Source organism: Rhinatrema bivittatum, chromosome 2, assembly GCF_901001135.1.
Source record: "Rhinatrema bivittatum chromosome 2, aRhiBiv1.1, whole genome shotgun sequence".
NCBI lineage: Eukaryota > Metazoa > Chordata > Amphibia > Gymnophiona > Rhinatrematidae > Rhinatrema > Rhinatrema bivittatum.
The window spans coordinates 659234388-659260862 of record NC_042616.1 but is presented as its reverse complement, the minus strand read 5'-3'; the positions used below and the strand labels follow the sequence as shown (position 1 = coordinate 659260862).

General features: G+C 44.1%; 1 protein-coding gene across 1 annotated transcript in view; it reads left to right on the top strand.

The window, feature by feature from the left end:
- COPS5 (COP9 signalosome subunit 5) overlaps positions 1-22975 on the top strand; it is a 52313-nt gene extending 29338 nt beyond the window's left edge. Inside the window, exons 5-8 of the mRNA XM_029591418.1 lie at positions 100-185; positions 3452-3563; positions 19035-19183; positions 22591-22975. Of these exons, the coding sequence (XP_029447278.1) occupies positions 100-185; positions 3452-3563; positions 19035-19183; positions 22591-22678 (435 nt within the window). The 3' untranslated portion in view covers positions 22679-22975. The remainder of the gene's footprint in view (positions 1-99; positions 186-3451; positions 3564-19034; positions 19184-22590) is intronic.
- Positions 22976-26475: the final 3500 nt, after the last annotated feature.

Genomic DNA, 26475 nt, shown 5'->3' with positions numbered 1-26475 from the left:
TGCTACAGGAGTACAGCTTTTTGGTATGTTTTTAATACTTAATGAATTTGAAGCAATTTTTCTTACCTACTTTTGCCACTTGGTGTTTGAATCTCTCAGGGCTACAAACCTCCAGATGAAGGCCCTTCAGAGTACCAGACCATCCCGCTCAATAAGATAGAAGATTTTGGCGTGCATTGCAAGCAGTGAGTATTTCAGCAGCACCGGCCAGGCAGCTTGCATTGGTTTTGCTTTGAATCTTTTCTCTGGTCCCTTTATTTTGTTGTAATGCTTGATTTGTGCGCATAGGCATGCATATTGTCTCACAGCCGTGTCCCCTGCTCTTAGAACTCTGTTTCTGGACCCAGCTTGGCAGTAATACTGTGCACTGTCCTAAAGAAGGCCCAGGTTGAATTCCTGAGCCAGATATTTACTCCCTGGCTAGCTGGGGGTGCCACAGAGGGTAGTGTTCATAGCTCCTGGGGCAGGCGAGCCTCTGCCATCTTAAAGGCAATAACTAGCAGCCAGACTTGAGGTCCATGTTAGCCAAGTTCTGGAGGACTGTCAGTATAGGATCAACTCAGGAGAGGGATATAAAAATTGGGGACAGATCTGTGGGCTAGTTATGAATGAAGGCTCTAAGCACTGTAGCCAAACAGAGGCTGGTTCTGATTGAGCTGGAAAGTCCAGTGGAGCAGGTGGGAAAAAAACTCCTCCTCTGCTTCCACAAGTCCTTTCTCAAGCTGTTTGTGCTAGAGCTGTACGCAACACACCTTGATGCAGGATCTGGGTGAAGTTCTGATGAGAAGCAGCATAGCAGCACAGCCGTGTGCCTACGTTCTTTGCATGCAAGTAGGAAACTGTAATGTCTCTCAAGGGATTAAATGAAAGTTAGAAAGAAAAGGGGGAAATAATAATTTGGAGGGGCGGAGACGAGTTTAACTGCTCTTTATCTAAACCAGAGTTTTACTTTTGGTACTAGAGAATTGTAGAACAGCTTTTGCTAATGTGAAAAGTGATGATTATATGATACTTGGCTGTGAAGAGGTGGAATAGTTCAGGCGAGGATTGCTAATATTGTTTATTATGGAAGCACCCCGAAGGCCATGCGCCAAACTCCCTTACAAATGTCTGTAGACCCCCGCTTCATTAACAGTGACACAGTAAATTAGCTTTTGCTGCCTGGTCCCCAAGGTCTAATGGAAAGTAACAAATGTTGCTCAAGGTGCATCGTTGTGGTTTACACTTGCAAGTTTGGCTGTAAGGACACCAAAACAAGAGGTGTGAGATGAGCAGCTCTGATGAGCCAAACCCATGCACAGCAACAGCCTTAAACAGAGCAGCACAACAGCTATTAAGAATGCTGCGGAGAAAGGTTACTTCTATCCCCACCACCATGACTAGCAGCATAACAGCCCAGCTGCTTGTTCCACTGTGCCAGACAAGATGGGGGCATATTAACCAAGTGAGCAGTTTGGTTGGTAGAATTCTCTGTGTTTTATAACTTAAAACAGTAATCAGCCAGGCATTTCATGTTTTCTATCCCTCATTTCTCGTTACATTAGCGTGTTGTACTTGCAGAACAGACTCGCATGGCTAAGCCAGTACTCAAGTGATCATCAGCCTGGTTGATGGGGAGAGTCCTGTGGCTGGCCAGTAGTGCCCAGATATACCTCATGGGATTTTTATGGCTAAATATATTTATTTGAACAAGTGAACAAAGCAAGCCAGGGTGCAAATACTCTGCTGCACCCAGGCTCAGAAAATCACATAGACACATTCAACTGAAGTCTCCCACCTCTTCCCTTCCCCCAGCCCTCCATATCTCAGTCTGGAAGAAGGCAAAATAAAAAAGAAACAGTGTCCTATGTGAAGTTTATCCGGCATGCACCATTACAAAGTCAGGTCATTCAAGATCAAACTTCTCGCTCAAGAAGATAAATGTTGCAAATATAAGTCCCAGGTTTTTGGGAAGGATCTGTGCTTTTTTTGAAAATCCAATTGCTCTGCGTATTTCTCCAGTTGACAAATGTGAAAGAGCATGTTCTTCAGTTACCCAATAGTAGGGGATGCCGATTATACCCGGGTTCAATCCCCGGCTTCTCCACCATTGCTGAACATACTGATGGTATGTCTGCTGATGGAAAAATACCAGAAACACAAACCTGAGACCTTGAATGCCAGACTCTGAAGAAGAAAGCTATAAACTGTCTTTGCAGGAATTCACAGACACCGGCAGAATCAACAAAGTAAGCCACAGGATGGGCAGGAGATAACTCTGAGGGTACGAAGCAAATAGCCTGTGGGAAGGAATGCGAAGGGAGAGAAGATAAGGGGGAGACAAAGCAGACAAAGCAATAAAGTTTGTGGTGTGAAACATGCAAGCAGAAACCAGATGGCTTGCTGACTTTGCTAGTTTAACCTATATAAGTAGAGCTGGGATGTAGCAGAGCTTTAAGCAAAAAATTTTGTTCCAGAGCCAGCGCTGTGCTACGTATATTATGTGGGTATATTTTTGCTTCCTGTGTATCGATCTGTTTGTTTATACACAGTATATGATTTACAATAAAGAATAATAACGTAAAATAAAATCAGAGTTGTTCTTTTAATTTTAACTTTGAGTTGGACTTTTTAAACAGGGATTACCCTGTCGTCCAGTTTTGTAATATGCATTTTTTAAGCCAATAAGAATGCCTTACAGCACCACAATTTCATATAACCTGAGGGAAAAGTATAGGTGCAGAAATTATCAAATAAAAACACTTTAACATTTAATACTAACATCACACTCGTTACCTCATATAACAGTTTCTGCACAGCCCTCCAGTGGTCTTGAATACGTTCACATTCCCAAAACTGTATAACAGTGTCTGCACAGTTCTCCAGTAGTCTTGAATATGCTTCATGGGATTTTTAATGCTGGTTTTTAATTTGAGCATACTCCTGCTCCTGGTTGCTCTGGATGCATGTTCACTGAGAGGGATGCCAGCAACAATGGTGAAATTAATTTTTTGGGGGGGGGGGGCGGGAATCAGCAGTTCTACAGTATATAGGATGGGGTGCTGTGTTTTTCAATAGTTTACAAAATTTACAGTGTTTGCAAAAGATGCTGGGTGGGACAGTAGGTCCAGCACGGTCTGTCACAACCCACTGTACCACAGCCTTCTTCTGTGGGCCAGGAGTAGATCTAGTTCCTTACGCAGGACGCCAGTTATACTGGCGATCTGTGCCCACTGTAGACCAGACGGAAAGGACATCTCGTTTTGTATAGGCCAGCAAATTCTGGTGGCAGGGATCAACTTTTAAAGTTGCTATTAGGCTGCTTCAGATTCCAGACAGGGACCTCTGGCAGTGAAAGGAGGGCTCCAGGAGCACCTGGTCCTCAACCCTACCTCTACACATGCTCTGCTTCTCAAACTTATTTTTAGGAATGCACTGGTTCAGCCTGTTTTTTGTTTTGCGTTCTTTTAAGATATTACGCCTTGGAGGTGTCCTACTTCAAATCTTCTCTGGATCGTAAATTGCTCGAGCTTTTGTGGAACAAATACTGGGTGAACACGCTAAGCTCTTCCAGTCTGCTCACTGTAAGTACTACACCAATGCTATTTTTCTCTTTCCTATCCCGGCATTGGAATTTTGGGATGTTAGCCCTTTAAATATGTTCCTTCTTGCCCAACCTCCTGAAATTCAGAAACCTAATTACTTATCCCTAGTGGTGGCATGCAATGTTTAAAAATGCTCGACCCACAAAAGAGTGCCTAGACCCATATATATAATCTTATTGATTTTTTTTTTTTTTTCTGATGCTACATTGATGTCACTCTGCCCAAGCTCCTTGAGGTAGCCCTGTTCTGTCTGCACAGACTCATGAACTTGCTCAGTTCACATCTCTCAGCTGATTTGGTGCCACAGCCTCAAAGTTCTGTTATCTGTGATAGAAACTGTTATCTAGGAACCTGTTGTTTTTCATCAGTTTGAGGAGGCTCTTGCTCTGGCTCTTATGTTTTCTTCCATTGTTTGTTTTTTGACATCTAACAGTAACTTTGAGTCGATTTACCCATGCATGAAGTTAAAATGCAGTGTCACAGAATGTAAAGAAAAAAACTGATCCTCAGTCGCTGTGTAATGTCTCAGGACTTATAATGCCTTTGATCAATTAGAGTTGTCATTTTTTAAGTTCTGTAAGCTGCTCCTCTGAAATTCTTCTGAGCCTTAGGAAACAGCCAACTGGGCTCTAATGGAGTACAATCTGATTGGTTCATGCAGTGGGTATGAGGTCATAGGCAGTGGGGACCAGTTAGGTCCAGTTAATTTGTGACACTCTTGCTAACCTGACTGCTCATGGGGAATTGTGGGGAGATGCATCAACAGTTTACTCAAATCCATGTACTTAAAATCTTTAAATTGATATGGAGAACCTATTGCTGTTTGGTATGCATTCTTATGAAAAACTGCAAAAAGAACAAGGGCTATTTTGCTTTTTAAAAAGCCAAAATGATGATATTGGGCTAAGAGCGTGTTTTTTTCAATTCATTAAAAAGTAGATTAAAAAAAAAAAAAAAGCATTGTTAATATATTATTTCTCCAGCCTCAAGGCAAAAGGGGTCTTCTTGAGTTAAGGCCTTTCCAATTTTGTCAATGGTAAAAATGTTTCCTGTTCATACCCAGATCGGTCCAGACAAGTGGGTTTTACATTACTACCAGCAGATGGAGGCAGAGAACAAAAACTTTAAGGCATTGCTACATAGTTGAGAGTGCCACTTGCAGTCCCTCAGTATTTCTCTGTCTTCAGCAGATGGTAGAGGTGCAAACCTGTAGTCTGACTAAAATTAAAAAAATAAAAATAATAATAATAAAAGAAAGAATTCAGTCATAGCAGAAAATCAGAGATTGGACTGAGGCGTTAGGTACCTTTGAGGACCATCCCTCAGGTGGAGCCGAGCAAATGGGGGGGTTGGTAACCCCTGTCTGTTTGTAGCCCACTGTTTCTGGAGGCCCTAATAGCCAGGAGACTTGCTCCCTCATTGCCTCCAAGGTCTCCTCTCTCAAACCATGTTCCTTGAATAGGGAAGTATTCCTGCTTGTTGGTTTGCGTTTAAAAAAAAAAAAAAAGATGATTAGGGGAAGACAGGAACTTCAGTCACAACGGCTCGGCGGCAGGGCACCTTTGACAGCGGGGCTGTTGGCACTGATTGCAAGGAGTGAGTTGAAAGCCTGCCTTTCCTTTTTACCGCCGGGGGGGGTCCCAGTGGCTGGAGGAGGTTTCTTGTGCGCCATTCGAAACAACACGGCTCGTCTTGCCAAACGCGTGTGAGGCCTGCTTTTTGTGACCGCGTATGTGGCCTGCTTCTTTCATCGGCATGCACTATAAGAACATGAGAACATGCCATACTGGGTCAGACCAAGGGTCCATCAAGCCCTGCATCCTGTTTCCAACAGTGGCCAATCAGGTTACAAGTATCTGGCAAGTACCCAAAAACTAAGTATATCCCAGGCTACTGATGCTAGTAATAGCAGTGGCTATTTTTCTAAGTCATCTTGATTAATAGCAGGTAATGGACTTCTCCTTCAAGAACTTATCCAAACCTTTTTTAAACCCAGCTACACTAACTGCACTAATCACGTCCCCTGGTAACAAATTCCAGAGTTTAATTGTGCATTGAGTGAAAAGAACTTTTTCCCGTAGATAAGCAGCATGAATTAGCCATGCTGTCTGCTACGTCCTCCGGTCCTGTAGGTAGTGAAGCTCTCAAAGTAAAGTTCTGAGTCTTGCTGTAGTGTGTGCCTGCTTGGCACCTCCCCCGCTTCCCTCAGTCTCCTCAGTCCATTTTTTTCTGCGAGCCTAACAGCACGAGGAGCTCTGTCTCCTTATACTGTTTTTCTGTGAAGAAAAAAAGAGGTGATTTTTCTCTGCTTCTATCTCGTAGTTAGGCTTAACTCCATTCTTCAAATTTTTCTCATGAAAAAAACAGAAAATGCCTCGTCCACCAGGATTCAAATTCTGTCAGTGCAGGAAAATGTCTATTACAGACAGACATACCCGCTTCTACCTTTGCCTGGGTCCAAACCATGACCAGGCTAACGGCAGGGACTGCTTCAGGATCTTATGCCCCCTCAGAGGAGTCGGCTCAATCCTCCCTGGGACCTCCCCATCCTTTGAAAGCATCGGTGCATCCTCTGGCTGCTTCGGTGGGGCCTCCTGCTTCGACCGTGAAGAAGTTGCCATCAATGCACGGCGCAGGTGACGCTCCTAATGCGTCAAAGACGTCATCGGCATCGACCGGCGTCAGGCTCCGATGCATCCGGCACCGGTAGCAGAAGCCATGCTTCAGCTCGAAGCATGGCCACAAAACTTTGAAGCACATGAGCTCCGACGCACCATCACCACCATGTGACATCGACTCCATCGACGCAAAAACCTTCGAAGCCACCAAAAAAGCATATCTGGCCACAAGAGGCAGAAAGAACTGTCACCTCTCTTGATAGTGGACGAAGATATTTCATTTTCTCCCCCAGAAGCCTCTCCAGCATCCTCAGCAGCTCCATCATCGAGCCCTTACAAGCCTTTACACAAGAAGGTAAAGTCATCAGCAATCCCTAAAACTCCAGACTCAGAGACTGAGTGACCCACTTTGCCGCCACAAGCTGCACCACGGGGTGCGTCACTTTTACCGGACATACCACCTCAAGAAACATTAGCCTTGCAGGCGATGTCGCAAATTTCCTTGATTTTATCACAGTTCTTGGCAACAGTAGCGACTCAGGGTGGACGCCTGCCAGTCTGGGGCCTACACCCACACCACCTTCCCCTTCCCCTTCTCCTCCTCCTAGGGACCAGACATCTCAGACATCATCACCAGGTTCCCTTCCAACCAGGATACCCTTCCGACCCCCCAGAAGAACAGCCAGAACCAGTCTCTCTTCCAGAGGCTCTGCCTTATTCTAAGTTCCTCGAGAAGGTGGGACAAAGACTAAACATTGAAACCAAAAAACTTCCAGATCCAAGAGCGGATGTTCTTGGCCTCCTAAAAATATTTGAGAGCCCAGCAGAACTTACTGCTCTTCCATCTCACGAAGTACTGGATTCAGTCATGAAAAGGCCTGGGATACACCCCTGTCAGGCCCTTCCACTTCCAGGAAGTCCGAATTGAATTATAGAATGCGACAATCATCCTACTACTCGCATGTTCAATTACCTCATGCTTCAGTAGTTGTCGAGTCAGCAATGCAAAAGGCTCGAAAGTCTTGCCTGCATTCGAATACACCCCCCGGGAGAGACTCGAAATACATGGTTGACTTCTGGAAAAGAGCATACCAATCAGGTATGCTCAATGCAAAAATTCAACACCACCAGTTTGTAATCACCCAGTATCTATTCAAGAGTTTACAATCACTAAAACCCAAGCTTCAGGAAGGATCTCCTGGCCAGCAACTCCCTGAAAAGTTCCATCATATGGAAGAAGGCCTGCGACACCTCATATGTTCGGTATACAAGGCGTTTGAAACATCTGCAAGATCCACAGCCAATGCCATCGCAGCTGGAAGACTTGCATGGCTGAGAGCCAGTGCCATCTGAGAGGATGTGCATGAAAAATTAGCAAACCTGCCCTGCCTACCCGATAATTTGTATGGGGACCAATTCCGGGAAACAGTAGCCCAGTTAAAAGAACAAAAACTGGCAGTTCTGTTTCTAACCTTTCCATCTGACCCATCATCCTCTAGGCGGTATTATCAATCTTACTGCAAGCCATCATATCAGCTCCGACCCTTCAGGCCTTATCTGGTCTCGTGGCCACCATATTACTCGACCTCTCGCCCTCAGTCTTCACAAACACAAGGGGCTAGACAGCGTCAGAGGACTCCAAAACAATCTCAGACACCACAGGATCCCAATCCCCTGAAACCATCACACAGTTTTTCGGGAACCCAAACCCACCGCTACCACTCCTGGTTGGAGGCAGATTATCCCATTTCCTACCAGCATGGGAAGCCATTATGACTGACCTCTGGGTATTGAAAATAATAAAAGGATACTCCCTCAACGTCCAATTCCCCCCCCCCCCCCCCCCCATGCCACATCTAGTGCATACAAGACACCTAGCTGTTCACTACGATCAAATGCACCTGGAGATCAACAACTTAGTCCAACAACAATGCATCCGCGAACTGCCTGTACCGCAGTTTCACACAGGATTCTATTCTCAATGCTTCCTCATTCCAAAGAAATCAGGAGGGCTAAGTCCAATCCTGATCTCAGAGTGCTCAACAAGCACATGACGATGGAAAAATTCAAGATGACATCCCTCAAGTCCTTTCTTCCTTTCATTCAGCCCAACGACTGGATGTGTTCCATGGATCTCAGGATGCTTACTCCCACATACTGATGCACCCAGCCTCCTGCCGGTACCTTTGCTTTATGGCCACTGGCCGCCACTTTCAATATAAGGTGTACTCCCATTTGGCCTCTCCTCTGCTCCCAGAGTTTTCACCAAATGCCTAGGGGTAGCAGTGGTTCACCTACGACGACAAGGAATCCAGATATTCCCTATCTAGACGATTGGCTTCTAGTAGCACCCAACCCGTCTCTTCTACAAGAAAATCTCATTACTACCATCAAATGCTTGGATGGTTTGGGCCTAATGATAAATTACGAAAAATCAAATCTGCAACCCACTCAAACATTGCAGTTCATTGGAGCCCATATCGACACCTCAATGGACAGGGCCTTTCTTCCCGAAGCACGAGTGATCAACTTGACAATGCTTGCACACCACCTCCGGCAGTCTGCCACTGCCCTTGCTCGCCAAATCTTAACACTCCTGGGACATATGGCGGCAGCTATGTGGTCCCACACACACATCTCCATATGCAGCGTCTACAATGGGGCCTAAAGACACAATGGAACCAGTTCTCCAACCGTCTCTCTATGCCCGTCACAACACATCCAGCATGAAGCAGGACTTGGACTGGTGGTTGACACCAATAGCTCTCACAGTGGGAGTCCCACTGCAACCCCCAGTCCATCATATCCGATATCCTCACCACAGATGCATCAACCAAAGGATGGGGCGCTTGCCTAATCCGCCTGCAGACTCAGGGCCTATGGTCCACCTGGGAACGCACACAGCAAATCAATCTACTGGAACTGAGGGCAATTCAAAATGCTCTCCAAACCTGCGAAAAAACACTAGAAAGGAAAACAGTCATGATCCACACGGACAATCAAGTGGCCATGTTCTATATAAACAAAGGAGGGTTAGATTCCTGGACCCTGTGCAAGGAGGCAATAAAAATCCTGGAATGGACAAACAAACGGTCCATAACCCTGCAAGCCACCGACCTACCGGGCATCAACAACACCAAAGCGGACAAACTGAGCAGAAATTTTCATCCCCCACAAACGGGAACTTCATCAGAAACTCAAACTCTTTCAAACCTGGGGCTGGCCACGCATCGATCTCTTCACTACGGAGCGCAACTGCAAGGTTCAGACCTTCTGCTTGATATATCCAAGCGACCTGAGACTAGTGCAGGGCGAATTTCTCATAGATTGGACATAGAGCCTGCTGTATGCCTTCCCCCCCCCCCCCCCGCCCAATACCGCTAATTTCTCGCATGGTCCAGAGGTACATCTCAGACAACACGGATCTCATTCTCATTGCTCCAGTGTGGCCCAGGCAACCATGGTACACATATCTGATTCGGCTATCGGTAGAACAACCAATCCCCCTGGGAAGCAACCCTCGCCTCCTCACCCAGGAAGGGGGCTCCCTCCTACATCCACTCCATTCCTCTCTGATTCTCACAGCTTGGAGATTGAAAGGCTGTTATTCCAAAGCCTAGACCTGTCACCTCAGCTCCAGGATATTCTGATGGCTTCTAGAAAGCCCTCCACGTGATTAAATTACAGAAGAAAACGGACACGGTATGCCTCTTGGTGCTCGGACAGCAGTCTGGACCCACTCACCTGTCCTTCGGAACTAGGTTATCTTCATCTGCTCTACCAAAAAGGTCTAACCACAGCCTCAGTCAGAGTCAATCTAAGTGCCATAGCAGCGTATCACTCTCTGCACAATGACGCACCGATATCCTCTCACCCCCCCCCTAATTTCGAGTTTTATGTCTACATCCACCGATCCGGAAGCTCCCCCGTACCTTGGGACTTAAACATTGTACTAGAACAACTCATGTTACCTCCTTTCGAGCCTCCCAGATCGCTTCCAGGTAGTAAGGAGTCTTCTGAGCATTCAGGGACGTAGACCCTCGAGGAGCGAGTACCGTATCCCGTCTTAGCAATCTGAAATCAAGAAGAGAGCGTGGAGCCCCCGAGGAGCAGGTACCCCTAGGTAAGTTGGTGGAGGCAGAGCAGCGGAGAAAGAATTCCCCTTGCTAACTCGATTCGCAGTTGCAAGCAAAGACCTTTTAAGGTGGAAGCGGATGACATCACTATGGGGGGACGCCCCCGAGGTTCACGCCCTTGCTGGTACAAACTCTGGGGCGCGCGCCATCCCAGATTCCTTTCTTGGAAAGTACTCTTTCTAGTAGCACTTACCTCTGTGAGATGTGTCAGTGAGCTTCAAGCCCTGGTACACTACTCTCCATATCTAGAATTCTACCACAGCAAGGTCACGTTACGCACGCATCCTACCTTCCTCCCTAAAGTGATTTTATCTTTCCACCTCAACCAGTTTATCACTCTTCTAACCTTCTGGTCCTAAACCTCATAGCAATGCTGCGGAACATAGGCTACACACACTGGATTGCAAGCATGCACTTGCTTACTATAAACAAATAACAGCCTCGGAGAATAGAGTATCGCAGTTATTCGTCTCGTTTAACCCTAATGCTCCAGGCTTACCTGTCTCCAAGAGGACACTATCAACTTGGATCACAAACTGCATACAATATTGCTATGGGAAACGCTCAGAATCCTTAGCTTCATCACCTAAAGCACACAAGGTACGCACTATGGCGACTTCCATAGCACACTTGCATGACGTGCCCATTGTGGACATTTGCAAGGCTGCAACCTGGTCCTTGCTGCATACATTCACCACCTCCTAACTCAAGAACCAAACAAAGGACTGTCTGCATGTTTTTCTCCAATGTCTTGAGCACATGATGAAACTCATCACAAACATGATCAAAACGTGTCACTCAAGCCACCAACTAGGGACTCCCAGACAGCATGACTAATTCATGCTGCTTATCTACGGGAAAAGAGCAAGTTTGCTTACCGTAAACAGTGTTTTTCGTAGATAGCGGATGAATTAGCCATTCTGACCCTCCCGCCTCCCCGGACAGTCTTGCTACCATATCATCTGCTTAATCATGGATTGAGGAGAATGAGGGAAGCGGGGGAAGTGCAAGCAGGCACACAGTACAGCAAGTCTCAGAACTTTACTTTAAGAGCTCCGCCACCTACAGGACCAGAGGATATCCAAGACAGCATGGCTAATTCATCTGCTATCTATGGAAAACACTGTTTACTGTAAGCAAACTTGCTCTTCTCCGATTAGTTTTAAATGTGCCACATGCTAACTTCATGGAGTGCCCTGTAGTCCTTCTATTATCTGAAAGAGTAAATAACCAATTTACATTTACCCATTCTAAACCTCTCATGATTTTAAACACCTCTGTCATATCCCCCCTCAGCCATCTCTTCTCCAAGCTGAACAGTCCTAATCTCTGTAGTCTTTCCTCAAGGGGAGCTGTTCCATCCCCTTTATCATTTTGGTTGCCCTTCTCAGTACCTTCTCCATCGCAACCATATCTTTTTTGAGATGCGGCGACCAGAATTGTACACAGTATTCAAGGTGCAGTCTCACCATGGAGCGATATAGAGGCATTATGACATTTTCCATTTTATTCACCATTCCCTTCCTAATAATTCCTAACATTGTTTTATTTTTTGACTGCCACAGCACACTGAACCAACGATTTGTGCAGCTGGTGAAAGGAGGACCCCTAGATCATCGGGAGCTGTGGCTGTGGTTCCGGGAGGATCAAATTTGTCAACTGGGAAGCAGAGGATCGCAGTCTGTGGTCCGAGCCTGCCAGGGATGCCGGAGATTCCCCTCCCCTTTCTTGCCTGAGGATCAGGTGTCTGCGGAGGATTAGGATAGAGGATAGCTAGTCTGATGGTAGTCTACCTGATCAGTGTGCTGAGGATCCGGAGGAGTTTTCTCCGGAGTTTGGCCTGCTCCTGCATAAGGCCCTTTCTAGCTTGAAAGGGAGCCAGGGGGAAAGCGTCTCAGAGAGAAGACCCCCATGTCGCTTGGTCAAGAGGCCAAAGATGGGGTCTTCAGGAGGCTCTGGGGACCTTTTAAGGCATCTGGGTCTTGGTCGCACTGAGGCCGAGAGTGATCTCAGGAATTTAGATGACTTTGACCTGCAGGAGGACCCTGCAGACCCTTATGGAGCGGACGCGGATGTGGGTGCAGATTTGAACCCAAATGCCGATCCTGATGTGAATAAGGATGACCCTGATCCAGATAAAATACCAGTGACGGAGGGGGATGATCCTAGAGTGGTCCGACCGTTCAAGAAGGAAAAGTTGTGTCCTTTCATTCCCCAGATTTTGGAGGAACTGGGTGTTAAGGTAGCTCTCGGAGTCTAATAATGAAGGGGTGAGCCCAGTCCTAGATGGCCTGCGTAGTCCCCCTAGTGCCTTCCCACTGCCTAAGAAGATCCATAAGCTGATAAACTTGGAATGGGACTTCCCAGAAGCAGGCTTGAAGGTTATTCGCGCAATGGCGAAGCTGTACCTAATGAAGGAAGATATTCTGGATCTCCTACGAGTTCCTAAGGTAGATGCAGCGGTATCCACCATCACTAAAAAGACAACAATTCCAGTGGCGGGTTCAGCCACTCTGAAGGATGTTTGGGACCGTAAATTGGAGATTCAGTTGAAACGGATGTTTGAAGTTTCTGCTTTAAGCCTGAGGCGGCAATTTGTGGCAGTATGATGCAGAGGACCTGTTTGTGCTGGGTTCAGAAGGCTTAGGAACAAGCTTCAACCGGGACATTTAACACCACTGGAAGCTGATGTGGCTTATGTGGCGGATGAGCTGTATGACTTGGTGCATCCTTTGGCCAGGAGCATGGTCTAGGTGGTGGTGGCTCGCAGACTTTTATGGTTGCACAATTGGTCGGCTGACATATCCAAGTCTGTTGTGCACTCTCCCCTTTTAAAGGGAAGCTCTTGTTTGGGGAGGATTTGGATCAATTGAAGAAGACTTTGAGGGAGTCAAAAGGAAATAACTTGCCTGAAGATAAGATGAGCGGCAAGAAGGTTTTCCCTCCCCAGTCCTGTGTTAGGGATACCCAAGGGTTCTGTTCAGGCAAGACTTCCTCTGCTTTGGGGCCAAAGCAGTCTCTGGGTAGACAGAAGTCCTTTTGGAGTGCCCACAGATCCTCCAGAGATGTTGCCGGTCAGGGGACCGGAGAAGTGAAGTCAGCACAGTGAAGCTGGGTGCGCCCATTCCTCCATGGAGGCAGTAGGGGGTAGGTTGTCCCACTTTTGGCCAAGATTTCCTCAGATCAGTGGGTTCTGAGGAGGTAAGAAACAGCTATGCGTTAGAATTATCACGCCCTGTCACGGAGGCCTTTCTAGAGGCCTTTCGAGACTGCAAGTCTCGAAGCAAACAGGAAGCAGTAAAGGGGACTCTACAAAGGTTAGACACCATAGTTGAGTCCCATTGGCCAAACAGAGACAAGGGAGTTACTCCATTTATTTTGTGGTTCCCAAAAAGGAGGGCTCCTTCCGGCCCATTCTGGATTTGCAAAAGGTGAATGTAACCGTGTGAGTTCCACGTTTTCAGATGGAGACGTTGTGCACAGTTATAGCAACTGTCTGCAGCGATACAGTTCTTGGTGTCATTGGACCTGAAAGAGGCCTACCTCCATATTCCCATTCAAAGGGACCATCAGACGTTTCTACAGTTCATGGTACTGGACTAGCATTTTCAGTTTTGGGCTCTTCCCTTCGGTTTAGCCACGGCACCCCAAACATTTTCAAAAGTGATGGTGGTGGTAACGGTAGCCTTGAGGCATGATGTGATTTTGATCCATCCATATCTGGACGATTGGCTCATTTGGACAAAGATGGAGTAGGAATGTGGTCGTTCTGTCCAGTGAGTGATGAACAGATTGAGTTCACTGGGTTGGGTGATAAATGTGGCAGAGTCATCTAGTGCTAATCCAATCATTAGAGTATCTGGGAGTGTGATTTGATACCCAGAAAGACTAGGTGTTCCTGACCGTGGACAGCGTGTCAAAGTTGCAGGCACATGTGAAGCGTCTGCTCCGTCTGCCGGTGCCAAAGGTCTGTGATTATTTGCAGGTCCTGGGCTCCATGGCTTCCATGTTGGATTTGGTTCCATGCAACCTTTGCAGAAGGTGCTGAGATCCAGATGGAATCCATTTTCAGAGGAGTATCACCTGCCTTTACCTCTTTGGAGAGAATCCAGATCCAGTCTCTCATGGTGGCTCTCCTGTCAGAACTTGGAGAAGAGAGTGGATCTGGAGGCCCCTGATAGGGTGGTAGTGTCCACAAACACCAGCCTCAAGGATTGGGGGGGGGGGGGCAGTGTATCCGGGGTGGTCTGCCTAAGGTCTTTAGTCATCAACTGAGTTGACTTGGTCGATCAATCGCCTGGAGACAAGGGCAGTGCGCAGAGCCCGGAAGGCTTTTCTTCCTTGGGTCAAGGGCCAGATTGTGAGAATCTTCTTGGACAATGCAACAATGGTGTGGCATACATCAATTGTCAAGGAGGGACGAATAGTCACAAGGGTGGCTCTGGAGGCTGAGCAGTTGTTTGGGTGAAACTTCATCTTGAGGGAGTAGTGGCATCTCATGTTGAGGGCATGGACAATGTGCAAGCGGACTTCTTCAGCAGACAGCATCTAAATCTGGGGGAATGGAAATTATCCCCCCAAGGCCTGGGATTGCTTAAGTACCAAGTGGGGAGTTTCCCAGTTGGTCCTAATGACAAAGAGGGCCAACGCAAAGGTGACCAGATTCTTCAGTCACAGAAGAGAAGTCGGGGCAAAAGAACTAAATGCTCTAGTTTGCCCGTGGCCGACGGGGGTTCTCCTATACATGTTTCCTCCTTGGCCGCTCGTCGGTCAAGTGTTGTGGCGCATAGAGGTGTATCCAGGGAAGTTGGTTCTGGTGGCGCCGGAGTGGCCATGTCGGCCGTGGTTCGCAGATTTGGTACATCTCGTGATAGACGGACCCCTCAGGTTGACTCACCTGCCAGGATTACTTCGGCAAGGTCCCATATTTTTTGATCGGGAGGATTGCTTTTGTCTCATGGTTTGACTTTTGAGAGGCGGCAGTTGCACTTGAAGGGGATATTCGGAGACAATCATTTCCACTTTGCTCCAGACTAGAAGGCCTTCTACCTCCATGGCTTAAGTAAGGATCAGGAAGATGTTTGAGTCTTGGTGTCTACAGCAGCACCTGGATCCCCTAGCTATGGGCATTCCTCACATTTTGGCTTTTTTGCAGCAGGGGCTGTCAAAGGGGCTGGCTTATAGCTCTCTCCGTGTTCAGGTTTAAGCCTTGGGTACCTTAGGGGCAGGTGGCGGGGAAAGTAGTTTGCCTCCCATCCAGATGTTGTGCATTTTCTGAAATGAGTCAAGCATTTACATCCTTCGGTACAGAAGTTATGTCTGGATTGGAACCTCAACCTGGTACTGCGAGTGCTCTGTGGGGGCTCCCTTTGAGCCCTTAAGGTCGTTCAAGGCCAGATCCTTGAAGGCTGTGTTTTTTATAGCTATATGTTTGGCCAGGTGGATTTTGGAGCTGCAGGCTCTATCTTGCAAGGATCCCTTTCTGCGGATTGATAATGACAGGGTGACGATGTGAATGATTTCCTCCTTTCATTTGTATCAGACAATGGAACTTCCGGCCTTTCCGGACTAGTCTAGAGAGCTGTATCTTTTGGATGTACCGATACTTTCCGGCAGTTTGATCGCCTTTTCTGTTTGGGGGTGTGAAGAATTGAGGCCTTATCTCCTAAGGTACAATCTCTCGTTGGTTGAAAGAAACCACTTCCTCTGCTTATATTTGTAAAGGTCAGGAGGTGTTAGCAGGCTTGCGAGCGCATTCTACAAGGGTGCAGGCAACCTCCTGATTGGAATGTTAGTTGATGTTTCCGCAGGAGATATGTAGGGCAGTGGCATGGTCAACGCTTCATACTTTTACCAAGCAGGAAGATGCAACTTTTGATGAGTGTTTTGTGCGTGGGTCTTTCGGGATTCCGCCCAGGCTAGGGGTGTTTTGGTACATCCCACTTGTCTGGACTGATCTGGGTATGAACAGGAAAGGAAAATTGGTTCTTACTGCTAATTTTCATTCCTGTCATACCACAGATTAGTCCAGAGACCCACCCTGGTTTTACTGCCGAAAGACTGAATGCCCTAGTATTAATTGCAGAAACTTTACAAACTGTGAATAAGCTGATGACTGTTGAGTTGAGTTATGTGGTTATCAGTGATTTTTGTTTTGTTTTGTTTTTTTTAATCTGGAAGCATGGGAGCTCCAGGTCAGGGGGTTTCCAACCCTGAGTTTCCTGTTTGCCCTGAAAAGGGGGGATGGTCTCTACTGTTTAGCTTGGGTACAGATTAACACTGAGGGACTGCAGGTGGCGCACTCAGATATATAGCGGTGCCTCAAAGTTTTTGTTCTCTGCCTTCATCTGCTGGTAGGGATGCAAAACCCACTTGTCTGGACTGATCTATTGTATTAGAGGAACAAAAAATAGCAGGTAGAAACCAATTTTCCTTTAGTACATCTGGTCTTTAATCAGCATATTTGTGGTTAGCATACATTTTTTTGTGGAATGTGTATTTTAAGAATTTAGACAGTTATAACATTTGACGCATACAGTTGAAGTGTGCACATCTACCAGGACAATTTACATGGGAACCCCCCACTGTGTTTTCTAAAATATAAATAGAGCATATGCACATTTTTTTGTTGGGTGGGGGGCATGATTTAGTATTTTGTTTTGGTTTATTTCAGCTCCTTTTGTGTTATAAATGGATTTTATCTAGTGTGTTGCAATTATTTATACAACTGAAGTAATGACAATCAAGGAATTCTCCTGCAGTCTGGACAAGTGCAAAGGATAGCTTTCAGGGCTGAATTCTTTTGGTAAGATTTTGAACCAAAAATTAAAGATTCTGTCTATTTTAAAATTCTGCATCTTGTTTTGTCAAAATAATACAGTATAGAACTCTTTGAGTAATTTAAACTGCAATGCAGAAAAAAAGTTACTTAAAGATACAGAATAGCAGAATTTTAAATAGTTGGCACAGAATTCCCCCAGGAGTGTTGTAATCCTCATCCTGCAGTGGACCATTCCCCCTCCACTTCTTACGAGATTGTCCCCACTACTTTCTCTCCTTCCCACCCTTTTCCCCCAGTTTGTCTCCATCAGCCCCTCTTGCTCTCTCTTCCCTTTCCTCCTCCCTCACTGGCCTCTCTTCTCTGTCCACTTCCCCCACTGGCCTCTCTCTTCCCCTCCACCAGCCTTTCCCTTCTCTCACTATCACTCCTCAGCCTCTTTCATGCTTCTGTTCCCCAGCCTCCTTCCAGCTTCTCTCTTCTAATCGCAGTCTAAAAGAGCATTGCTTCTGCCAGCTTTCTGGCACAGCAGTAGCTCTTGTTCTGGCTGGTTTGCAGAGCCAACACTTCCTGCAGCTCTTCAGCCACAACTCTTTTGTTGGCTCCATGCAAAGTGGCTTCTCCTTCTGTTCCCACTGTCTGGGAATGGTGCAGCTCAAATTCTGCAGGGGAGGGAAATTCTGTGAAGAATTCCCCCAGGAATAAGGGCTGGAAATAAAACTTTTGACCTCTGCTGGTGATAGAATGAGGAGTTTAAAAGGGGATTACCAGATCAGCAGAGTTAACAGCCGTCCCTGCACGGCCTAAAGACTCCCCATCTAGCACCTCTCTGAGACCCAGGATTCCTTCCACCCCTTTGCCAGGTTTTGCTTGTTAATGAAATTTGATTGGCTGATATTTTGAATGAAAGAGGCATTGGATCTAGTGATGATAACTTCTGTTAGTTATATAATGATTTCTGCCTGCAGATTTTGAACTGAATAGTTTATTAATTAAAAATACTTTTAGAAATGAAAACTGGAGTGGTGAAAGGGTAAGTTAGAACATGATAGCATTCCATGTCTTTCATTAGCAAGCAGTTCTTTCAGAAGTTCCAGCCTTGTGCAAGTTACTATGATTATGCATGAGGGTGGAAGCAGTTAAAGCGTTTTGTAACAAAAACTTCACTGAGAATACTCCTGGAACTATCTAGGGATGTTCTGGATCAGTAATATTGTGTCTTATTTTATCAAGGCCCAATCAACTTAAGTAAATCCTTTTTTCCTTTTGAAAGCATCCAGCTGTCTTCGGAATTGCAAAGACTGACTTACTAGAAGCAGTCAGAGTAACCTATGGGTGGTTTTAAACAAGACAAATTGGAGATAAACTGCATATCAAAGACAGGGACATTTTAAGGGGCCAGGCTGTGTGCTTGGGTCTGCTGTGATTGCAGCAAGTAATTTCAAACACTAGGAACCTTATTTTAAAAATAACTTTTTTCCCCATTCTGACTGTGAAAGGATTCTTAATTACATAAGGTTCTTCAGGGTCTTCCTCAATAAAGATTCCATTTTTGAGTAAAGCCCTAAAAGTGCTTGGGATTATGTTTCAGTTCCTCTCGAAAGAATGAACCCTCGCTGCCCTGCTGATCTGCTCTGTATCTTTGAGGGGCTGGAGGGACCCTGCAGAGTGTTTACCTGTACCTTGCTCTCATTTTCTTTTTAAATGAAAACAGTACATAGTTTTTTAAATTGATATCTACTTGGTTTGTATTAAGTATTTTGTCAAGACATAACCTTTCATTTTCTAGTCTTGCTTGTATAAATGTACAGCAATTCATGTTTTTAAGGCTGTTACATGGACTTGATGGACCCTTGGTCTGACCCAGTATGGCATGTTCTTATGTTCTTATGTTCTTACATATTTTTTTTCCTTACAGAATGCAGATTACACCACTGGCCAGGTCTTTGATTTGTCAGAAAAACTAGAACAGTCTGAAGCCCAACTTGGCCGAGGAAGCTTCATGTTAGGTTTAGAGACACATGATAGGAAGTCTGAAGACAAACTAGCTAAAGCAACAAGAGACAGGTAAGGAATTAAACCTAGTGTACATAAGACGTGCCATGCTAGGTCAGACCAAGGCCCAGCATCCTGTCTTCAACAGTAGTAGCCAGTCTGAGTCACAAGTACTTGGCTTTCCCTCGTCTACCTGGCTGCTAATGTTTTTATGGACTTTTCCTGCAGGAACTTGACCAGACCTCTTTTAAACCTCACTATGCTAGTCACCTTGACCACGTCCTCTGGCAACAGATTCCACACTTTGATTGTATGCTGAGTAAAAAAGTATTTTCTATAATTTTTTTTTTTTTTTTACTCTGCTGGTTAGTTTCATGAAGTGTCCCCTTATAGTATTATTTGAAAGGGTAAATACTCATCCTTTATTTACTTGTTCCACCCCATATGTGATTTTATAAACTTTTATCATGTCCTCGCTCAGCCGTCTCTTTTCCAAGCTGAAGATCCCTAGCCTATGTATAGCTTCTTATCATAGAGGAGCTTTTCCATCCGCTTTGTCATTTTTTTTTGCCGCCCTCTGCACTTTTTCTAGTTCCACTATGTGTCTAGCACCTCTACCAGGCACACCTTCCACTGAAAGCTCCAACAGACTTATTGTCCTGTATTATGGTTTTATTAGTTGCAATATTTATACTTCATTCTTAGGGCCTAGCTGTCATGACTGGAGAAAAGGACCTGTGTGGTGTCTTAAGGCTTAAGTATCTTTAGTTCTTATGTTGGGCCAGTAAAAGTATCTAACTCAACCTCCTAAAGAAGCTGTACGGTACTAGTTTCTTCAAGGCCTTAACACATTTAAAGTAAATTTCTTTCTGCATCACTGTGCTCAGGGCTTTTTTTTTTTTCTTTTTTTTTTTTAAGGCACATTTTCACGATGAATGGAATTGCCTGTTGGTTTTGATTGGTTTTCTGTTTGTCCATTGATAGTCACCTTTTTGTCGAACTGTGCTGTAACAGATTTGTACCAGTTTTGATAAGAGAAACTAATGGGGAAGTGGAAAACCAAAATGAAACTGTTTATGTTTGGAAAAATATATCTAAAATGATTGTTTACCTGTTTATATTTTGTATGTCTAGAGTATTGTGCATCCCGGTCCTTGTAATTCTCAGTGGTTCCCAAGGCTAATATCACAGTGCTAGCTCCTCCCACTCAGCCAGGGACCTTGCCCACACCAAATACTGTATCCTTTGAGCTTAGACCCTTCTGATGTCATGCTAGCCCTGCCCAGTCAGCTAGGCTACATCCACACCATATTCACTCAGTGCAGCATGAAGGAACAACAATTAAATTGAAACACAAGAAGACAATGAAAAAAAAACTGTGCTTGTATAGAAGTAGACTGTATTGTTTGCTTTTCTTCACTGCTGTGTGGCTGAAGACTTGAAGTAATTTAAATTTCCTTTTTTTCTGTCCAAGGGAGCTATTTCAGACATCTGAAATAGAAATTAGGGAAGGTATTGGTTAAGATTTTAAAATACATAGCTTAGTATTTAGCTTAATTTTAATGAAAGGCAGCATATGAGCTCCACATTGGAGTATATTGATAAGTTTTCGAAACTGGAAAACCTTCTCACACTGAGTTGCTCCAGACTTACTAGAAAACTTTCCAGCATTGTATGCATTCATTAACTGGCTTTAGTACTGAATGGTCTCCATGTCACTGTAAATTAGCCAAAATGAGTCAAAGGTGGCTGGTAGCATCCCTTTATTGTATTTTTGTGGGAATTGTATTTATATTCCTGGGTTGGAAACCAAACATAAATGCACAACAGTTTTTCAACCTATATATAAACTAGACCTTAAATACACATTCCATAGCTGGGAAAAATCTGTATCACTGTTTTATTTATTTATTTATTTATTTATTTATTTGTTGAGTTTTATATACCGTCATTTGGTAGAGCCATCATAACGGTTTACAAAAATATACATTTTTCTTAGCAGTTGTGCAACAGTAAAAAACAATTTGAACAATATCAGAAATAAGCATATCAAGTCCAGAGAGCATTATTAGGTTGGATGAGGAGGGTATGCAGTTCAGGGTGAAGAGAATGTATTAAGAGGTTTATAACTGAGAGTTCAGTTGAGAGTTGGAATGATCAGACGTCTGAGGGTTAGTGTAGAATTTGCGGAACATTAGTGTTTTTAGGTCCTTTTTGAATATTTTTAGTTCGTGTTGGGTTCTCAGGAATTTAGGTAGGGTGTTCCAAAGTTTAGGTGAGGCAATTGAAAAGTCTCTTTCTCTTGTGATTGCCAGATGCGCATCTTTGATAGGGGGAATGTTTATGTAACCTGAGTTATTAGAGCGTAGGTTTCTTGGAGGATTTTGAGGGATTATTTATTTATTTTATTTAACATTTTTATATACCGGGATTCATGCAAGATATTGCATATCGTCTCGGTTTACATTGAAACTGAAAACAAGCATGCTAATTACATAGAACATAAAATGCTGATAACATAGAATGCTAAATGCTAATTACATATAATGCTAGTTGCATGGAACTGTGAAAACAAGCATGAGAGAATGTTAATGCTAATGCTAAATACATAGTACAGGGTATGAAGTTTGGGTCAGAGTAAGTGGGGAGCAAAATCTTGGAGCATAATAGAGAGGGAAGAAAGCAAATTTATCTTAATAGGCGTCTGTGTGCCTGAGGATTATGTTGTGTGCCTGAGATACCAGAGCATTTGAACACTGCTCTCCTTAGTCTGTAGTAAGACAGGCATTGGCACCGGTCCTGGGTTTGTTCTGAATGCCTCATACTTCATACCACTGAGAAAATGCAGTCTTGTTAATCTTACCTCTCTGAAGTCAGTTATAGGATTTATTGGATTATTCCTTTAAAATTAAGTACATGAATATGCAACGTACAGTTTTGTTTGTTAAACCTTTTCATATAGGTCATACTTTCAAAGAAAGTCATATCTATTTTGTTAATACTGTAAGATGTAATACTTGCACTTTGTCAGTTAATGTCACTGTCAAATCCTTTTTAAGCTGTTTCCCTGCCATGTCCATCAAGCCACTGGATGCAGTGTCACACATTAGCTCATGCGGAATGAGATCAAGCGAGAGCGAGGAGACTTGGATTCCCTCACTGACATGGCTCTTTCCAGGGTTCAGGGATATTGTGGAGGAGCTATAAGAATAGAATTTCCAAAGTATCTTCCAGTCAGTGGTTTCATTGATAGTGTGAGGTTTTCTTTTTTTTTTTTTTTTTTTTTACAGAAGTACTAGAGTGTCCATTGAGCACACAGTTTCCTCCTAAGGAACACATGGCCGGGCAGTCCTCTGTCTCGGGTATCCCGTTTATATACACACCAGTATCTATTTGGGGTGTTTCCAACAACACATGCTGTTTTTAGGATGTGTAGTCTTGTCTTTTGAGTTGACTTTGATTTAGTATTTCTTTTTCAGCTGCAAGACCACCATAGAAGCTATCCATGGATTGATGTCACAGGTTATTAAGGATAAACTTTTCAATCAAATTAACATCTCTTCTTGAAGCTTCAAATCTGCCCTGTTGCCGATGCTGCAGATGTTTCATTTGTCTGAGCTGCATTGGTTTGAACTTTAGCGCAAAAGCAGCTTTGTTTTGGGGGTTTATTTATTTGATTTGTTTATGTAATGAGGTTTATATTTTGGTTTTTTTTTTTTCGCAGTTTTTAAAAACAATTTTGGAATTTGTTGTAGCTCTGACTTTAACTTAAAATACAGCAGTGAGTCCCAACTAATATAAGCATATCCATTTGTTAATGTTCAGGATTTTTCACAAACTGCAATAAATATAATTTCAAAAAGATATATTTTGTTACTTTTTTTTAATGTAATCTTTTATTGTTCCTGATAGGGGACTGGATTTCTGGGGGGGGGGGGGGTGTTTTTCTATTTACTTTCATGTCCAATTAAAGTTAAAGGTGCTTTTGTCTCCCAATATAAATTTTTTTCACCAGGTTTAATGTTGGGCAAAAACTATGCGGTGGATAAAGTGCAAAAGCTTGCAAGTGAGTTTGCTTATAGTTTTTTGTTTGTTTTTTTGTTTTTTTTTAAACTGAGCATCTTTTGGCCAGGGATTTTAATATTGGTAACATCTGCAAGGGAAAGAAATCCACAGAAAAAACTGCAAGGTTTGGAGATGTTTTGATCAATTTTCTTAAAGTTCAGCTCTTTTCAGAGTAAAATTCTTGCAGCAGTTTCTGCTTCTCAATTTTTTATGTTTTGTTTTTTTTTTTTAAGTTGCAGGAAATCAAATCCTTGGACAAACCATTTGCTCTTGCAAAGGGTGTAAACAAACTGACCGTTTTTTGTTTTCTTTTTTTTGTTGTTGTTCTGCTATGCCTGTAATTTAAATGTAGCCCCTTCTGCTTCTTAAACGTAAACAGCTTTGTACACTAAGCACTGGGCTGATCTGCCAGCATGGTGCGAGTTTTCTGTACAGAATATGTTCCAGCACGTGGCATTACAATGGAGGTGCTGTTAGTGTGCTAGTGTGTGAATTACCAAGGGAACCTAGGCTCTCTATGGTATTTCTAATGTATTTGTGTTCATATGTCAAAGCTGTTTCAAGGCAGATCTTCAAAGCCTCTTGTTACTATATTAAAAGTAAACAAAAAAAACTGGCTATGTAGCTTTGCTGCACTTTACTGCCCTAATTTTGGGGACACTTGGGGAGCTGTGGTATTCTAGGCCACTTGAGTAATGTGGCCCAAACCAAATTTGGCATCAGAGAATTCAGCTGCAGAGGAGGCTTTCCTTCCAGCTCTCATCCAACAGGGAACATCATAGAAATATAGAAACATAGAAATGATGGCAGAAGAAGACCAATGGTCCATCCAGTCTGCCCAGTAAGCTTTCACACTTATTTTTCATACTTATCTGTTGCTCTTGTCCCTTTTAAGTAACTTTTTGGTTCTATTTCCCTTCCACCCCCACCCTCGATTTCTAGAAGGAGAATAAAAGAAAATGTCAAGATTCATTTGTTTTAACTATTCAAATATTATTAGAATTTGATGGTGCTGAAGCTAGAGCCCCTTCAGTCAGCCAGTGCGATCTAAAAACGTAAGAAGTTGCCATACTGGATCAGACCGAGGGTCTATCAAGCTCAGTATCCTGTTTCCAATAGTGGCCAATCCAGGTTAGAAGTACTTGGCAAGTACCCAAACATTAAGTAGTTCCCATGCTATTAATGCCAATAATAGCAGTGGCTAATCCCTAAGTCATCTTGATTAATAGCAGTTTATGGACTTCTTCTCCAGGATCTTATCCAAATCTTTTTTAAACCCAACTACACTAACTGCCCTAACCACATTCTACAGCAACAAATTTCAGAACTTAGTTGTGCATTAAATGAAAAGGAATTTTCTTAATGTGCTGCTTGCTAACTTCATGAAGTGTACCCAAATCCTTCTATTATCTAAAAGAGTAAATAACCAATTCACATTTACCATTCTATATATACCTCTATCATAGCCCCCCTCAGCCATCTCTTCTCCAAGCTGAACAGCCCTAACATCTTTAGCGTTTCCTCATAAGGGAGCCGTTGCATCCCCTTTATCATTTAGGTTGCCCTTCTCTTAACGTTTCCAGTGGAACCATATCTTTTTTGAGATGTGGCGACCAGACTTGCACATAGTATTCAAGGTGCGGTCTCAACATAGAGCAAAACATAGGCATTATGACGTTCTCTGTTTTATTCACCATTCCCTTCCTAATATTCTGTTTATTTTTTTGACTGCTGCAACACACTGAGCCAAGGAGGCGGAGGAGCCGAGTGAGTGTTTTCCAAAACCACACTCACCCAGGCGCCCCCCCCCCCCTGACTCCAGAGGACCCTTAGCTCTAGTCCCTTACCTTCCACCACACAGGGACCTTGTCAGCACGCTAACGCTGCCAGGAGCTGTCCTCTCCTCCGCCGATGCCCGACTCCGCAGGGGCCTACCCCAAGGGCGCCCTGAACTGGCTAAAGGCCTCCACCCCAGCATCGGAGGAGCCCAACGAGGTGACACCCCCCCCCCCCCCCTCCACGATCGCTGCAGCATCCAGTGCAACAGGGCCCTAATCTGACATCGGATAGGCCCAACAGCTCAGACCAACCTGAGCCGAAGATTGGACAGCCCCCCTGACGTTGGAGGAGGAGCCGGGTGAGTGGTTTTAAAAACCATACTCACCACAGGCGCTGCGTGCCAAAGGAGCGCGCCCCTTCACGCAGCCCATTCAGCGCACCCTCCATCTCCCTCTACCCGACTCCTCTCCCCTACCTTTCTCAACGCTGACACTCCTTCCTCTCATTATATACAACCACTCATTAACCTCTACCAACTCTTCTTACATACAACACTTGCAATTACCGTACAAACAAAAGAACTTTCAAACAGAAGATTGGAATATGACAAACGAACTCCCAACTCAAAACAAAAAACCCACACCCTCAATAAACCAATCAGCACAAATGAAACACACATCCACTAAACCTCACAACAAACAGAAACAACCATCAATCAGCAAAAACAACACAGATATCCAATACTCAAACTATATGCTACTCTCATTCATACTTGTCAATGCTCGATCAATAATAAAGAAGATTCCTCTATTCAACGACCTACTCATTGACACCAAACCAGATTTCATCGCAATAACGGAAACCTGGCTCAAAAACACGGATTCTGTACTAATTAACCAACTGTTCAACCAGGAATACAATACCTTCTCAATTCCCAGAAAAACAAAAAGGAGGTGGTTTAATGCTAATCGCTAAAAAAAAACCTTCAACTGATACTTCGTCCATCAAACATATCTGCACCTTTTGAAATTGCTTTATTTGATTCACCAAAACTACAGATTTGCCTCGTTTACTGTCCTCCAGGAGCACTTGAAAAAAAACTGCTCCCCACTAATTGAATATATCATGAATAACATATCACTCAACAAACATATCATCATCCTAGGTGACTTCAACATACACTTTCTCACTCACCCACTCAAAAACCTGCCAAACTATTATTGATGCCCTATCAACACTACATCGAAAGCAAATAATTGAAACTCCAACTCATAAAGCAGGTCATACCATCGACCTCATTTTTATCAACACTGAAATTTGGCAATCAAATAAAATCCACACCACAGATATACCTTGGTCTGACCACCACCTAATCCACGCCAACTTATCTATCAATTTCAACCTTAAAGCATCTCAAAACATTCCAAACAAAATATCTTACCGTCCTCCATTCAACACTGAACTCCTACAGAAAACCCTTCAAGCTGAACTAATCAACATAAATCTATCAAACTCCGAAG